At 41.7% G+C, this 17,198-nt stretch overlaps 1 protein-coding gene across 2 annotated transcripts in view; it reads right to left on the minus strand.

Annotated features, from left to right (window-relative positions):
* The window catches only part of LOC106584199 (uncharacterized), a 42,288-nt gene that overhangs the window by 17,763 nt on the left and 7,327 nt on the right, over positions 1-17,198 (minus strand). The window contains exon 1 of one of the 2 annotated variants that reach the window (XM_014169206.3): positions 49-1,279. The exons of the other annotated variant lie outside the window; for it this stretch is intronic. Within the exon in view, the coding sequence (XP_014024681.2) occupies positions 49-702 (654 nt within the window). The 5' untranslated portion in view covers positions 703-1,279. Of the gene's footprint in view, positions 1-48; positions 1,280-17,198 lie in introns of those variants that run through there. 2 annotated transcript variants of the gene reach the window in all.

Below are 17,198 nucleotides of genomic sequence, written 5' to 3' on the forward strand. Positions count from 1 at the left end.
CCTTCTTCAAGGCATGTGTGGTATGTGTAGTGTCCCATACAAACTCACCTTCCTGGCTTGTTTGGCCTTAGCCCCCTTACAGCCTCCAGGCTTTTTAAACAGCAGCTCAGCCAGCATAGAGCTCTTCACCACCTCTCCGATGAAACCGATGACCTGATGCATGCCCTCCACGAGCCTCTCCACTCCCTCCAGCCTCTGCCCCTGCTGCTCCACTCGCTGGCTGGCCTCCTGCACCACCCCCTGGAGCACCCTACAGGCCGCAGCCACCTCCTGGGCCTGACCCTCCACCTCCACCCCCTGGGTCTGGGTCTTACCCTGGGTCTGGCCCAGACCTCCAGCCGACCCCCAGGCCCCGGCCCGGAGAGAGGCCACCTCCCTCCCCACGCCCCCCAGGTCCCGGGACAGTCCGTCCAGCCGGGTGAGGACGGTCTCCTGGAGGTTAATCAGACGCTCCATCTGGCTGCTTAGAGAGTCCATGCGGCTTTCAGTCTCAACGCACCATGTAGCAATGACCGGAGAAGAGGAGGAGGAGGAAGAGGGTGAGGACGGTGTCTGGGGTTGTTTGTCAGGTCCAGTGGGTGAACGTATCAGCTTTGTTCCGGCCAGTTTCTGACCATGAAGAGGGTTGGGGTCGTACACCTTGGCAAGAGAGTTGACCAGGCTGGAGCTCATGGTGGGTTCCGCAGCAGAGCGGTCAACCATGGTCAATGGCTGGTTAAACCGTAATGTAACCACCTGTGTTCTTCACACACAGCAGCTACGGTAGGTCTTCCCTGCTCTTCTCAAACACAAGCAAGTTCCTTCCTTGGTTAAACAACAGTCAATGGTTGGTTGAAATGAAATGTAACCCTCCTTGTCCTGTATTTACTCTAAATGGGAACCCAGGGTGATCGTTCCTTTTCCTTATCTTAAACCAGCACCTCTTTCAGAGTCCAGTCCACTAATTACAAGATGATACTCTTTCACTCAGCAGCTAGCTCATCTCTTCCCTGCTCTCCTCAAACACAGAAAACTCTCTTCGTGGTTATAGTCCAAACAGAAAACCGTCAGATCGTCCAACCAATTGACTGTTCGACCACTGTACCCTCTTCACAATGGATTAAAGTCCAATAAGTCCAGTTCCAGCTTGTTTATGAAGAACAATGAAATTAAAATAATTTCCCAAAGACAGAAATACAGTCAGAGGAGACTGTGAAGAGAGACAGAGAACAGAGAGAGGTGCCAGTATGTCCTCTTTTCTACACAGCTCAACAGAGGTAGAGTTTTAAGAATAGAATGGGGCGTAGAGGGTGTCCTCCGAAATACAGTGCAGCCCGCATCTGACGTCAGAACCTCACAGTGGTGAGTGGCTAGTGATGGGCACTAGAGGCTGGGGGTTGAGCACTGGTGGGTGCGGAGGGGGATGCAAGGGATATCTGTGTGACATCTGAGATGCTTCAAAAGCTTCCAGTCAGATGTCACTATCCTGAGAATGTTCTTTTGAAACACAAGCCACATCTAAAAAACAAATCAGCCAACAACCAAAGACAAAAAAAATAGAAATACAAACAGCCGCTGCAGTGAAGAGTGAAAAAAGCGAGGGACAGTTCAGACCATTTGAACCCCGTTGGTTTGATCACAGGAAGTTGATTATTTAATGTCTTGGTTGGTGTGTAAGTTGTTGCTCTCACATTGTTTGTATGTGTGTGTGTGTGTGTGTGTGTGTGTGTGTGTGTTGAATGCATGCGGTAACAGGTGGGAGTGCATGCAAGGCCACTAAGACTCTATTAACTCTTCTGAACCTGTGTTACAAACACTACACATCGGGAGTATTTCTGAACCTCTCCAAATGCCAACCGGTCATTTCCAGGGTCAAATCTTCCCTGGAGAGCCTGCCTTCCACTGATCTTCCTACCTCCCGTGTGGCTCAGTTGGTAGAGTATGGTGTTTGCAACGCCAGGGTTGTGGGTTCGATTCCCACGGGGGACCAGAAAAAAATTATGAAATGTATGTATTCACTAATGTAAGTCGCTCTGGATGAGCGCTGCACTAAAATAAAAATGTAAGTCTCGAGGCCTAATTGACATTAAAAGTTTTCAATGAGCAACTATGATGAGACGAATAGGATAATTGCTGAGTGAATACAAAAATGAATAACAGACAAGAGTAGGTTTCCAACTTCTTTACTTAAAGGGATAGTTCACCCAAATTACAAAATTACATGTTGGTTTCCTTAGTTTGTAAGCAGTCTATGGACAAGGTATGACAGTAATCAATGCTTTGGTTTAGTTTCCCTGGCATTGCTAACGTTTGAGCATTTGTGGCACAAATCCCACTTTAAGTCATGGGAGGGATATTAGCATTTTTCGCGTATCATGTTCACATGATCTAAAAGTGACTTAAGCTTCACAATCAATTTGAGATACTTTTGGATGATTTGGACATGATGTACAAAAAATGTAATATCGGTCTTATGACTAGAATCGGATTTGTGCCACAAATGCTAAAATGTTAGCATGTGGAAACAGTGCCAGAGAAACTAAACCAGGGTTACTCATCAACTAAACCAGAAACTAAACCAGGGTTACTCATCAAGACCAAGAGACAAAGTCAATACACAATGCTTATTTTAATCTAGATCATCTGTATTCTGCACACCATCCTGTAACACTATACGCCATCAGCTATCCCCTCAGTCAGCCCACAGTAATAGACTGAGTTCACAACATGGGAGGAGGGACTGGGAGCATACCTCAGCCTGAACACAAGGCTACAATAATAGCCTCAGATGAAGAGGAATAGAATTAAGCCCTGCTAGCTAGTCGTGCTAAAATAAAGGTATCTGTTACATTGCATAGAAGGTTCAGACTACACAGTATGAGATAGCTTAGCATAGCCACTTAGCATAGCCACTCAGTTTCGGGTTACATATAGGAGATAGTGTAGCATAGCTTAGCCACTAGCAACAATACATTAATAGCCATTGTAGATTATTTATCAGGTAGATGACTTGTCTAGAATGTGACGGTAGAGAAGGAGAGACATCAGTAAAAGTGGACAAATTGTCAGAATAAAAACAAACACACCCCACACACACAAGCCTAACATGTCCTGTACACTAGCACCCTCAACCCACAACCCGTCTCTCAAGCCTGACATTATGTGTCACTGGCTTGTTTATGTTTCTCTGTTTGTTACTAGTATGTATTGGTATGTCCTTTCATGGTCATGCTGACTGGACTGTGTCAGTGACGTCCAGATATGACACGTTCTTCATTCTGAATGTCTAAATGACCTGTACCCTCTGATTTAGTTGAGAGATTGTTTCCATGTAGAGGTAGCTAGTGATGTCAGCTTTGTGAGCTGCGGGCTACACACTAAATTGGCCACTCATGCGGACACACACACATTAACACACAAACATAAACACACAATTACCTGCTAGTTACTGGTTCCCAGGATTATATTATGTAACTTTGCTTATGCCTTCAAGACAACTGTTCGGAAAAGAAGTACCCATGAGCCGAGTATTCTGGGTAAACGGTGCTTTCTGACCCTGTGGTATGAGCAGTGGGACTGACTTCTCCTCCTAGGCCCGACACATGCATGCACACACACACACGTGCATACACACACAGACCAAGGCCACACCGAGAAGGCCAGGGTGTTAAAAGAATAATAACTCTAGCCATCCTCAGTTACCCAGTTACCAGTTACCCCTGGTGAAACTTGAGATACTTAAAAACCAAAACACATACCAAACTCATAACAGGATATTACTTAGAAACGTACTGCACATTCCTAACTTTACAAACTACCGTCAAAGGACAGTCTAATGCAAGACAGCATACTCTATCCTGGTTCTCACCTGTAATTAAATCTTAAGTGTCAATCAAACATTAGCTAATTAGCTGGATTAGTCAAGAACCATCACTCATCTTTCGCTCCAACTGGAGTCAGAGAGGGTTACACAGAATTAGTTACTCCTGTCCTTCCTTCCCCGACCACTAGAGATCAGGAGAGACACACAAACTCTCCAGGATGCTACAGAACTGGCCTGGCCAGTCACACCGACTGAATCGTTTAAGTACATGGTAATCCATTGGTGTCCCTGGAAATGTTGTTAACTAATCATACATCAGAGGGGTATAGTTGGGTTGGATCTGTAGTCAAGTGGTTGAATAAGAATAGAATACAAACATCCCACTGGGTACAGACGTCAGTTCAACATCTAACTTTGATTTACATTTGGTTGAATTTAAATGTGAAATCAACAAAAAATGTCACCATGTCATTGGATTTACGTAAAACACTGGGGGTAAACATTTTTTTTTAAATAAATGCCCTTGCATTAATGACTTTTTGAAATTCCAATCAGTTTTCCACGTTGATTCAATGTCATCACATTGAATTTTTAGGTTGAAATGACGTTGAAACCACATTGATTCAACCAGTTTTTTTCCCAGTTGGATCGCTTGTCCATGTTCACTGATGTCTACTTGTATATCCTTATCCTCTGAATTCTCTCTGTCTCTATCTATCGGTCTGTCTCTTTCAAATCTATCCGTCTATCTCAGTCTTTAAAAGCCCAACGCGCTGACAGCCCATAAAGTGGGACTGCAGTAGAATAGCTCTTTAACTACCTGCTGTGATCGTGTGTCAGTCAAAAGCTCAATTCAACCCTTTTCTCTCCTCCCTCTCTCCCTGCTCTTCCTCTTCCCATTATCCCTCCTCTTTGTTCAGTGCTACATGGGTGATGTAAGAAATAGACACTCTTCTGCCCCTTTGACACACACCTTCCCTCCTTCACTTCCCTCCCTCGAAACCCTCAAAATGTCTCCCTAGCTTCTACTTCTCCCACAATCTCTCTCCCCTTCACACTCACTCGGTATGTTTACCCCTCCTCCATCCCTCCCTTCCCATCTCGCTATCATTGGCCTTAGGGAGACATGGGATGCGGCTGGGCTGGTCACATGACTCCGGGTTGTTGGGGAGACACACACACACACACATACAGTGAGGGAAAAAAGTATTTGATCCCCTGCTGATTTTGTACGTTTGCCCACTGACAAAGAAATGGCAAAACCCTTGTTGGCAATCACAGAGGTCAGACGTTTCTTGTAGTTGGCCACCAGGTTTGCACACATCTCAGGAGGGATTTTGTCCCACTCCTCTTTGCAGATCTTCTCCAAGTCATAAAGGTTTCGAGGCTGACGTTTGGCAACTCGAACCTTCAGCTCCCTCCACAGATTTTCTATGGGATTAAGGTCTGGAGACTGACTAGGCCACTCCAGGACCTTAATGTGCTTCTTCTTGAGCCACTCCTTTGTTGCCTTGGCCGTGTGTTTTGGCATTGCCTTGGCATTGTCATGCTGGAATACCCATCCACGACACATTTTCAATGCCCTGGCCGAGGGAAGGAGGTTCTCACCCAAGATTTGACGGTACATGGCCCCGTCCATCGTCCCTTTGATGCGGGGAAGTTGTCCTGTCCCCTTAGCAGAAAAACACCCCCAAAGCATAATGTTTCCACCTCCATGTTTGACGGTGGGGATGGTGTTCTTGGGGTCATAGGCAGCATTCCTCCTCCTCCAAACACGTCGAGTTGAGTTGATGCCAAAGAGCTCCATTTTGATCTCATCTGACCACAACACTTTCACCCAGTTGTCCTCTGAATCATTCAGATGTTCATTGGTTCATGTGGTCATTCTAACTTCTGTTACTAAACCTAAGCAATTTGAATATCTGTCTTTGAACCTAAACCTTGGCTCATCTTTAAATATTATAGAATGGAATAGAATCTTGCTGTTATAGACCTCCATCTGCTACTGTTGGCTCTCTGGATTGTATTTTCAAATTGTTATCACAGAATGTCAATTCTGAGTTTGTCCTGATGAGTGATCTGAATCAGGACTGGCTAACATCTAGCTTTGATCAACTTAAAATGATGTGCAATACCTACAATCTTACTCAGATTGTCAACACTGTAACTAGGTTGAATATAAAATATCCTCTGAAATCGTCTTTGATTGATTTGATCTTAACCAATACTCCTCATCGTTTTAATGCTTCTGGTATTTTTGCAAATGACATAAGTGATCACTGTGCTATTGCCTGTGTGAGAGATGGTAAAATTCCTAAGCATTCTCCACGTGTCATTATGAAAAGAAACTGGAAGCGGTTTAATATTCAAGGTTTTTTACATGATGTATCTAGCATTGAATGGAAAAGAATGGAATTAATCCCTGATGTTGAACTAGCATTTTCTTACTTCCACAACGCATTCCAGGATGTATGCAATAGGCATGCCCCTTTAAAAAAATTCAGGATTAAGGGCAGAGAGAACCCTTGGTTTACTAAGGAACTTACAAAAATCATAAGGGAACGAAATGCTATGTGGGCTAAAGCAAGAGGGACTGGTTTGGCAGATGATTGGATGGCTTTTAAACGTCTTCAAAATATGGGTGTGGCTATGATTCGTAAATTGAAAGCAGACCACTACCTGAAATCTACTTCACAAAATGTAAATAATCCATCCAAATTTTGGCAAGTAGTGAAAGGTTTGGAGTGCAGAAAAGATACACAGCTTCCTAAACAATTGTTGGTCAACACTCAGATTGTAACTGAGAGAACCTCCATTCTGAAAGCCTTGAACCAGCATTTTTTAGATGCAGGTAGTTTATTTCAAAAGGTCAAAGGTATAATTGAGCCCCCTATAAATTTACCTGACACCCCTGTGCACTCCTTCACCACGTTTTCCTTTTCATCCTTCTCTGTTTCAGAAGTGTGTAAGGCCCTGAAAGAAATTGATTTTAAAAAATCCCCTGGCCCTGATGAACTAGACCCCCGCCTCCTACACCTAGCCGCTGACATCATTGCTCCCCCCTTAACATGTATTTTTAACCTTACGCTTGATGTTAAGGAAATCCCCAAGTTATGGAAATCTGCTTTTGTACTGCCTCTCCTGAAAGGTGGAGATCCCTCGCTACTTGACAACTATCAACCCATTTCAAAATTGTCTGTACTATCAAAGGTACTGGAGTCCTTAGTTAGTAGGCAGCTAAAGATCTACTTCCAAGAAAACAATATCTTAAATGGAATGCAATCAGGTTTTAGGTCTGGCCACAGCACTGTTTCAGCAACATTGAAGGTTTTAAATGACATCCACTGTGCTCTTGATAAGAAGTTACATTGTGTGTCTGTTTTTATTGATTCGTCGAAGGCTTTTGACACCGTGGACCATGCTGTGTTAGTGCAAAGGTTAAAATGTTGTGGAATTACTGGTCATGGTTTATAAATTACCCATCAAATTGTACACAATGTGTAATGGCGGATGGTTGCAAATCTGAGTCCATAGAGGTGTGCTCAGGTGTTCCTCAAGGTTCTATTTTGGGCCCACTGTTGTTCATTTTGTATATCAACAACATTGGGGATCTTATTGAAACAGCGGATGTTCATTTTTATGCAGATGATACTGTTCTTTATTCAAGTGGTAGTAGTTTATCTTTAGCTTTTGAAAATGCCCAAGAGCATTTAACATCATACAACAGAATCTGTATGATTTAAAGCTCATTCTAAATTCGGGTAAAACAAAATGCATGGTATTTTCAAATGCCAGGCATGTTACAAATCCTGTCATTGCTACATTGGCTGGACATAATATAGAGCAAGTTAAAGTGTACAAATATTTGGGTGTGTGGGTTGATGATAAGCTGAGCTTCACTGTGCATGTAGAGAACTTGATAAGGAAGCTCAAGCTGAAAATAGGATTTTATTACCGGCATAAGGCTTGTTTTTCTTTTGAGGCCAGGAAGGAGCTGGTACGATGTACATTACTGTCGGTTTTAGATTTTAGTGATGTTATATATATGCAGGCCTCAGCCACTACCCTGAGAGCACTTGATTCAGTGTATCATGCAGCCCTCAGGTTCATTACAAATCAGAAATGTCTAACAAATCATTGTGATCTCTACAGCGCTGTTGGCTGGTCCTCATTGACCTTGCGTAGGCTTAAACACTGGTATACACTGATTTATAAGGCCATATTGGGTAAAATTCCATTTTATCTCTGTTCTTTTTTAGTTAGGTCAGTAAATAAGTATCAATTACAGTCCCATTCTGATTTGCTTCTAACAGTACCAAAAATTAGAACAGGTCATGGTAGAAATAGTTTCAGTTACTTAGCACCGTGGTCCTGGAATTGTCTTTTGAACATTTTAAAATGTGATGATCTAGTTTCGTTGGCGGAGTTCAAACACTTGATTGATGTATATATTATAGAAGAGTGTAATTGTTTTTAGGCCAGCTGTTTTTAGTCAAGATGTTTGTGTTTTTAAATGTCATATGTTTTTTTTGTGCTGTATGTGTGTTTATAGTTTTGTTTAATGTTGTGTGAGTGTATGTAATTTGGTTTGTCTGAAACGTTGTTTCCCTTGCTGCTATTGGACCAGGTCTCTCTTGGAAAAGAGATATTTATCTCAATGAGAATAAACCTGTATAAATAAAGGTAAAATAAAATAAAAAATAAAAAAAATTAAAAGTTTTCAATGAGCAACTATGATGAGACGAATAGGATAATTGCTGAGTGAATACAAAAATGAATAACAGACAAGAGTAGGTTTCCAACTTCTTTACTTAAAGGGATAGTTCACCCAAATTACAAAATTACATGTTGGTTTCCTTAGTTTGTAAGCAGTCTATGGACAAGGTATGACAGTAATCAATGCTTTGGTTTAGTTTCCCTGGCATTGCTAACGTTTGAGCATTTGTGGCACAAATCCCACTTTAAGTCATGGGAGGGATATTAGCATTTTTCGCGTATCATGTTCACATGATCTAAAAGTGACTTAAGCTTCACAATCAATTTGAGATACTTTTGGATGATTTGGACATGATGTACAAAAAATGTAATATCGGTCTTATGACTAGAATCGGATTTGTGCCACAAATGCTAAAATGTTAGCATGTGGAAACAGTGCCAGAGAAACTAAACCAGGGTTACTCATCAACTAAACCAGAAACTAAACCAGGGTTACTCATCAAGACCAAGAGACAAAGTCAATACACAATGCTTATTTTAATCTAGATCATCTGTATTCTGCACACCATCCTGTAACACTATACGCCATCAGCTATCCCCTCAGTCAGCCCACAGTAATAGACTGAGTTCACAACATGGGAGGAGGGACTGGGAGCATACCTCAGCCTGAACACAAGGCTACAATAATAGCCTCAGATGAAGAGGAATAGAATTAAGCCCTGCTAGCTAGTCGTGCTAAAATAAAGGTATCTGTTACATTGCATAGAAGGTTCAGACTACACAGTATGAGATAGCTTAGCATAGCCACTTAGCATAGCCACTCAGTTTCGGGTTACATATAGGAGATAGTGTAGCATAGCTTAGCCACTAGCAACAATACATTAATAGCCATTGTAGATTATTTATCAGGTAGATGACTTGTCTAGAATGTGACGGTAGAGAAGGAGAGACATCAGTAAAAGTGGACAAATTGTCAGAATAAAAACAAACACACCCCACACACACAAGCCTAACATGTCCTGTACACTAGCACCCTCAACCCACAACCCGTCTCTCAAGCCTGACATTATGTGTCACTGGCTTGTTTATGTTTCTCTGTTTGTTACTAGTATGTATTGGTATGTCCTTTCATGGTCATGCTGACTGGACTGTGTCAGTGACGTCCAGATATGACACGTTCTTCATTCTGAATGTCTAAATGACCTGTACCCTCTGATTTAGTTGAGAGATTGTTTCCATGTAGAGGTAGCTAGTGATGTCAGCTTTGTGAGCTGCGGGCTACACACTAAATTGGCCACTCATGCGGACACACACACATTAACACACAAACATAAACACACAATTACCTGCTAGTTACTGGTTCCCAGGATTATATTATGTAACTTTGCTTATGCCTTCAAGACAACTGTTCGGAAAAGAAGTACCCATGAGCCGAGTATTCTGGGTAAACGGTGCTTTCTGACCCTGTGGTATGAGCAGTGGGACTGACTTCTCCTCCTAGGCCCGACACATGCATGCACACACACACACGTGCATACACACACAGACCAAGGCCACACCGAGAAGGCCAGGGTGTTAAAAGAATAATAACTCTAGCCATCCTCAGTTACCCAGTTACCAGTTACCCCTGGTGAAACTTGAGATACTTAAAAACCAAAACACATACCAAACTCATAACAGGATATTACTTAGAAACGTACTGCACATTCCTAACTTTACAAACTACCGTCAAAGGACAGTCTAATGCAAGACAGCATACTCTATCCTGGTTCTCACCTGTAATTAAATCTTAAGTGTCAATCAAACATTAGCTAATTAGCTGGATTAGTCAAGAACCATCACTCATCTTTCGCTCCAACTGGAGTCAGAGAGGGTTACACAGAATTAGTTACTCCTGTCCTTCCTTCCCCGACCACTAGAGATCAGGAGAGACACACAAACTCTCCAGGATGCTACAGAACTGGCCTGGCCAGTCACACCGACTGAATCGTTTAAGTACATGGTAATCCATTGGTGTCCCTGGAAATGTTGTTAACTAATCATACATCAGAGGGGTATAGTTGGGTTGGATCTGTAGTCAAGTGGTTGAATAAGAATAGAATACAAACATCCCACTGGGTACAGACGTCAGTTCAACATCTAACTTTGATTTACATTTGGTTGAATTTAAATGTGAAATCAACAAAAAATGTCACCATGTCATTGGATTTACGTAAAACACTGGGGGTAAACATTTTTTTTTAAATAAATGCCCTTGCATTAATGACTTTTTGAAATTCCAATCAGTTTTCCACGTTGATTCAATGTCATCACATTGAATTTTTAGGTTGAAATGACGTTGAAACCACATTGATTCAACCAGTTTTTTTCCCAGTTGGATCGCTTGTCCATGTTCACTGATGTCTACTTGTATATCCTTATCCTCTGAATTCTCTCTGTCTCTATCTATCGGTCTGTCTCTTTCAAATCTATCCGTCTATCTCAGTCTTTAAAAGCCCAACGCGCTGACAGCCCATAAAGTGGGACTGCAGTAGAATAGCTCTTTAACTACCTGCTGTGATCGTGTGTCAGTCAAAAGCTCAATTCAACCCTTTTCTCTCCTCCCTCTCTCCCTGCTCTTCCTCTTCCCATTATCCCTCCTCTTTGTTCAGTGCTACATGGGTGATGTAAGAAATAGACACTCTTCTGCCCCTTTGACACACACCTTCCCTCCTTCACTTCCCTCCCTCGAAACCCTCAAAATGTCTCCCTAGCTTCTACTTCTCCCACAATCTCTCTCCCCTTCACACTCACTCGGTATGTTTACCCCTCCTCCATCCCTCCCTTCCCATCTCGCTATCATTGGCCTTAGGGAGACATGGGATGCGGCTGGGCTGGTCACATGACTCCGGGTTGTTGGGGAGACACACACACACACACATACAGTGAGGGAAAAAAGTATTTGATCCCCTGCTGATTTTGTACGTTTGCCCACTGACAAAGAAATGGCAAAACCCTTGTTGGCAATCACAGAGGTCAGACGTTTCTTGTAGTTGGCCACCAGGTTTGCACACATCTCAGGAGGGATTTTGTCCCACTCCTCTTTGCAGATCTTCTCCAAGTCATAAAGGTTTCGAGGCTGACGTTTGGCAACTCGAACCTTCAGCTCCCTCCACAGATTTTCTATGGGATTAAGGTCTGGAGACTGACTAGGCCACTCCAGGACCTTAATGTGCTTCTTCTTGAGCCACTCCTTTGTTGCCTTGGCCGTGTGTTTTGGCATTGCCTTGGCATTGTCATGCTGGAATACCCATCCACGACACATTTTCAATGCCCTGGCCGAGGGAAGGAGGTTCTCACCCAAGATTTGACGGTACATGGCCCCGTCCATCGTCCCTTTGATGCGGGGAAGTTGTCCTGTCCCCTTAGCAGAAAAACACCCCCAAAGCATAATGTTTCCACCTCCATGTTTGACGGTGGGGATGGTGTTCTTGGGGTCATAGGCAGCATTCCTCCTCCTCCAAACACGTCGAGTTGAGTTGATGCCAAAGAGCTCCATTTTGATCTCATCTGACCACAACACTTTCACCCAGTTGTCCTCTGAATCATTCAGATGTTCATTGGTTCATGTGGTCATTCTAACTTCTGTTACTAAACCTAAGCAATTTGAATATCTGTCTTTGAACCTAAACCTTGGCTCATCTTTAAATATTATAGAATGGAATAGAATCTTGCTGTTATAGACCTCCATCTGCTACTGTTGGCTCTCTGGATTGTATTTTCAAATTGTTATCACAGAATGTCAATTCTGAGTTTGTCCTGATGAGTGATCTGAATCAGGACTGGCTAACATCTAGCTTTGATCAACTTAAAATGATGTGCAATACCTACAATCTTACTCAGATTGTCAACACTGTAACTAGGTTGAATATAAAATATCCTCTGAAATCGTCTTTGATTGATTTGATCTTAACCAATACTCCTCATCGTTTTAATGCTTCTGGTATTTTTGCAAATGACATAAGTGATCACTGTGCTATTGCCTGTGTGAGAGATGGTAAAATTCCTAAGCATTCTCCACGTGTCATTATGAAAAGAAACTGGAAGCGGTTTAATATTCAAGGTTTTTTACATGATGTATCTAGCATTGAATGGAAAAGAATGGAATTAATCCCTGATGTTGAACTAGCATTTTCTTACTTCCACAACGCATTCCAGGATGTATGCAATAGGCATGCCCCTTTAAAAAAATTCAGGATTAAGGGCAGAGAGAACCCTTGGTTTACTAAGGAACTTACAAAAATCATAAGGGAACGAAATGCTATGTGGGCTAAAGCAAGAGGGACTGGTTTGGCAGATGATTGGATGGCTTTTAAACGTCTTCAAAATATGGGTGTGGCTATGATTCGTAAATTGAAAGCAGACCACTACCTGAAATCTACTTCACAAAATGTAAATAATCCATCCAAATTTTGGCAAGTAGTGAAAGGTTTGGAGTGCAGAAAAGATACACAGCTTCCTAAACAATTGTTGGTCAACACTCAGATTGTAACTGAGAGAACCTCCATTCTGAAAGCCTTGAACCAGCATTTTTTAGATGCAGGTAGTTTATTTCAAAAGGTCAAAGGTATAATTGAGCCCCCTATAAATTTACCTGACACCCCTGTGCACTCCTTCACCACGTTTTCCTTTTCATCCTTCTCTGTTTCAGAAGTGTGTAAGGCCCTGAAAGAAATTGATTTTAAAAAATCCCCTGGCCCTGATGAACTAGACCCCCGCCTCCTACACCTAGCCGCTGACATCATTGCTCCCCCCTTAACATGTATTTTTAACCTTACGCTTGATGTTAAGGAAATCCCCAAGTTATGGAAATCTGCTTTTGTACTGCCTCTCCTGAAAGGTGGAGATCCCTCGCTACTTGACAACTATCAACCCATTTCAAAATTGTCTGTACTATCAAAGGTACTGGAGTCCTTAGTTAGTAGGCAGCTAAAGATCTACTTCCAAGAAAACAATATCTTAAATGGAATGCAATCAGGTTTTAGGTCTGGCCACAGCACTGTTTCAGCAACATTGAAGGTTTTAAATGACATCCACTGTGCTCTTGATAAGAAGTTACATTGTGTGTCTGTTTTTATTGATTCGTCGAAGGCTTTTGACACCGTGGACCATGCTGTGTTAGTGCAAAGGTTAAAATGTTGTGGAATTACTGGTCATGGTTTATAAATTACCCATCAAATTGTACACAATGTGTAATGGCGGATGGTTGCAAATCTGAGTCCATAGAGGTGTGCTCAGGTGTTCCTCAAGGTTCTATTTTGGGCCCACTGTTGTTCATTTTGTATATCAACAACATTGGGGATCTTATTGAAACAGCGGATGTTCATTTTTATGCAGATGATACTGTTCTTTATTCAAGTGGTAGTAGTTTATCTTTAGCTTTTGAAAATGCCCAAGAGCATTTAACATCATACAACAGAATCTGTATGATTTAAAGCTCATTCTAAATTCGGGTAAAACAAAATGCATGGTATTTTCAAATGCCAGGCATGTTACAAATCCTGTCATTGCTACATTGGCTGGACATAATATAGAGCAAGTTAAAGTGTACAAATATTTGGGTGTGTGGGTTGATGATAAGCTGAGCTTCACTGTGCATGTAGAGAACTTGATAAGGAAGCTCAAGCTGAAAATAGGATTTTATTACCGGCATAAGGCTTGTTTTTCTTTTGAGGCCAGGAAGGAGCTGGTACGATGTACATTACTGTCGGTTTTAGATTTTAGTGATGTTATATATATGCAGGCCTCAGCCACTACCCTGAGAGCACTTGATTCAGTGTATCATGCAGCCCTCAGGTTCATTACAAATCAGAAATGTCTAACAAATCATTGTGATCTCTACAGCGCTGTTGGCTGGTCCTCATTGACCTTGCGTAGGCTTAAACACTGGTATACACTGATTTATAAGGCCATATTGGGTAAAATTCCATTTTATCTCTGTTCTTTTTTAGTTAGGTCAGTAAATAAGTATCAATTACAGTCCCATTCTGATTTGCTTCTAACAGTACCAAAAATTAGAACAGGTCATGGTAGAAATAGTTTCAGTTACTTAGCACCGTGGTCCTGGAATTGTCTTTTGAACATTTTAAAATGTGATGATCTAGTTTCGTTGGCGGAGTTCAAACACTTGATTGATGTATATATTATAGAAGAGTGTAATTGTTTTTAGGCCAGCTGTTTTTAGTCAAGATGTTTGTGTTTTTAAATGTCATATGTTTTTTTTGTGCTGTATGTGTGTTTATAGTTTTGTTTAATGTTGTGTGAGTGTATGTAATTTGGTTTGTCTGAAACGTTGTTTCCCTTGCTGCTATTGGACCAGGTCTCTCTTGGAAAAGAGATATTTATCTCAATGAGAATAAACCTGTATAAATAAAGGTAAAATAAAATAAAAAATAAAAATTGGCAAACTTCAGACGGGCATGTATATGTGCTTTCTTGAGCAGGGGGACCTTGCGGGCGCTGCAGGATTTCAGTCCTTCATGGAGTAATGTGTTACCAATTGTTTTCTTGGTGACAATGGTCCCAGCTGCCTTGAGATCATTGACAAGATCCTCTGGGCTGATTCCTCACCGTTCTCATGATCATTGCAACTCCACGAAGTATGATCTTGCACGGAGCCCCAGGCCGAGGGAGATTGACAGTTATTTTGTGTTTCTTCCATTTGCGAATAATCGCACCAACTGTTGTCACCTTCTCACCAAGCTGCTTGGCGATGGTCTTGTAGCCCATTCCAGCCTTGTGTAGGTCTACAATCTTGTCCCTGACATCCTTGGAGAGCTCTTTGGTCTTGGCCATGGTGGAGAGTTTGGAATCTGATTGATTGATTGCTTCTGTGGACAGGTGTCTTTTATACAGGTAACAAACTGAGATTAGGAGCACTCCCATTAAGAGTGTGCTCCTAATCTCAGCTCGTTACCTGTATAAAAGACACCTGGGAGCCAGAAATCTTTCTGATTGAGAGGGGGTCCAATACTTATTTCTCTCATTAAAAATGCAAATCAATTTATAACATTTTTGACATGTGTTTTTCTGGATTTTTGTTGTTGTTATTCTGTCTCTCACTGTTCAAATAAACCTACCATTATAATTATAGACTGATCATTTCTTTGTCAGTGGGCAAATGTACAAAATCAGCAGGGGATTAAATACTTTTTTCCCTCACTGTACGGATAGACCACAGGCAAGAGCTACTAAACACACTCACTTTCACACACACACGAAACACAACTGGCACAGTTTGCAATCATTATAACTTATTGCATGAGATACTGCAAGACTACATACATAGTAAGCTGTAGAGACACCTGTTTCTATGTGTGTGGGTATACGATTTCCTGTATGTGCATCTGCACAGGGTGCATCTGTTTGTGCTCTGAGTTCTGACTGTGTCAAGCAGCAAGCCAAGTAGGTGCCAGGCTGATCTGCGCTAGTAATGAGTTATGCAAACGTTCCATTACCTGACACCAGAGACACACTGGCGTAACACAGTTACTCTGGACCCCCGCAAAGATGGAGTTCGAGCCCTCCACCCCTCTCCCCCCTCCACAAAGTGTAGACTACCAATCACTGTCTATGGTGTGGTCTATGGTGCTGAAATTGTGAAATGTCTATGCAGGGGCATATCTATTGAATTGATGATACGCTTTCTTTAGTGCCAGGGCATGTATAGCTTTTCTTTAGCTAATGGATACATGTTGATTAACAGGCCTATTTGGTGGTCATATTCTTATGTTAAGCCTGACATTTCACAAAACTACAGTGGCTTGCGAAGGTATTCACCCCCCTTGGCATTTTTTGTATTTTGTTGCCTTACAACCTGGAATTAAGACTTGGTTAAAAACAGTGAAGTCCAAAACAGTAAGACCGCTCTCACACAGTGTTTGTAAGAACATAATTTTTTCACATTGAGGTTTATTTTTCCATATATAGTTAAACCGTATCTTATCTAATAGGGAGCAAATAGATTTTGGACTGTCAAGACAAAATAACACATAAGAGGCTCTAGACAAGACTTCAGCCTTAGTCACCAAAACTCTTCCTTGAATGGACAAATCTCTGCCTAACCATGAGTTGAACTTATTTTTCTATAGCTGAGACAACTGAGGAAAAATTAAAGGTTCTTCATTCTCTCCTTTTCTTTTGTAATTTGTATCCCTAAATAAGTCACTGTGCCTTTGACTGGAATACTGCAAGCTTCAGTGATATCAGTACCTGTCGATGCTAAAAATGTCACACTTTTTCAAATTCAGATTTGAACCTGAGATCTTTGAAAAAGTTGTAATTACGTGAAGGGCTGGAGAATGGACTATTTGGGCAACCTTGCCTCACTCCTCTGTTGACTTCAAATCTAGGTGATGTACCATTGGCAACTTTTACTTTTTACTATTTAGCTGCTATTTATGAACAAAACAAATAAAACACACATCAAATAGCCTAACAATGAGGAAAAAAGTAGTCTGAGGATAAATTCAGCCACTATTTATTGTTGAACTCAGCAAATTTTGTCTGGCTAATAGCCTACACAAATGGGATGCATTATTCAAGGTAAATTCAATTCAATTAAATCTAACTTGAGAGACTCCCCTGAAGTCCTCAGGAGACTAGGTCCAGGTTGCGGCTCCCACTGTTTTCTATACTGAAT

This window comes from Salmo salar, chromosome 23 (assembly GCF_965601325.2).
Source record: "Salmo salar chromosome 23, fSalSal1, whole genome shotgun sequence".
In the NCBI taxonomy this organism is placed as follows: Eukaryota; Metazoa; Chordata; class Actinopteri; order Salmoniformes; family Salmonidae; genus Salmo; species Salmo salar.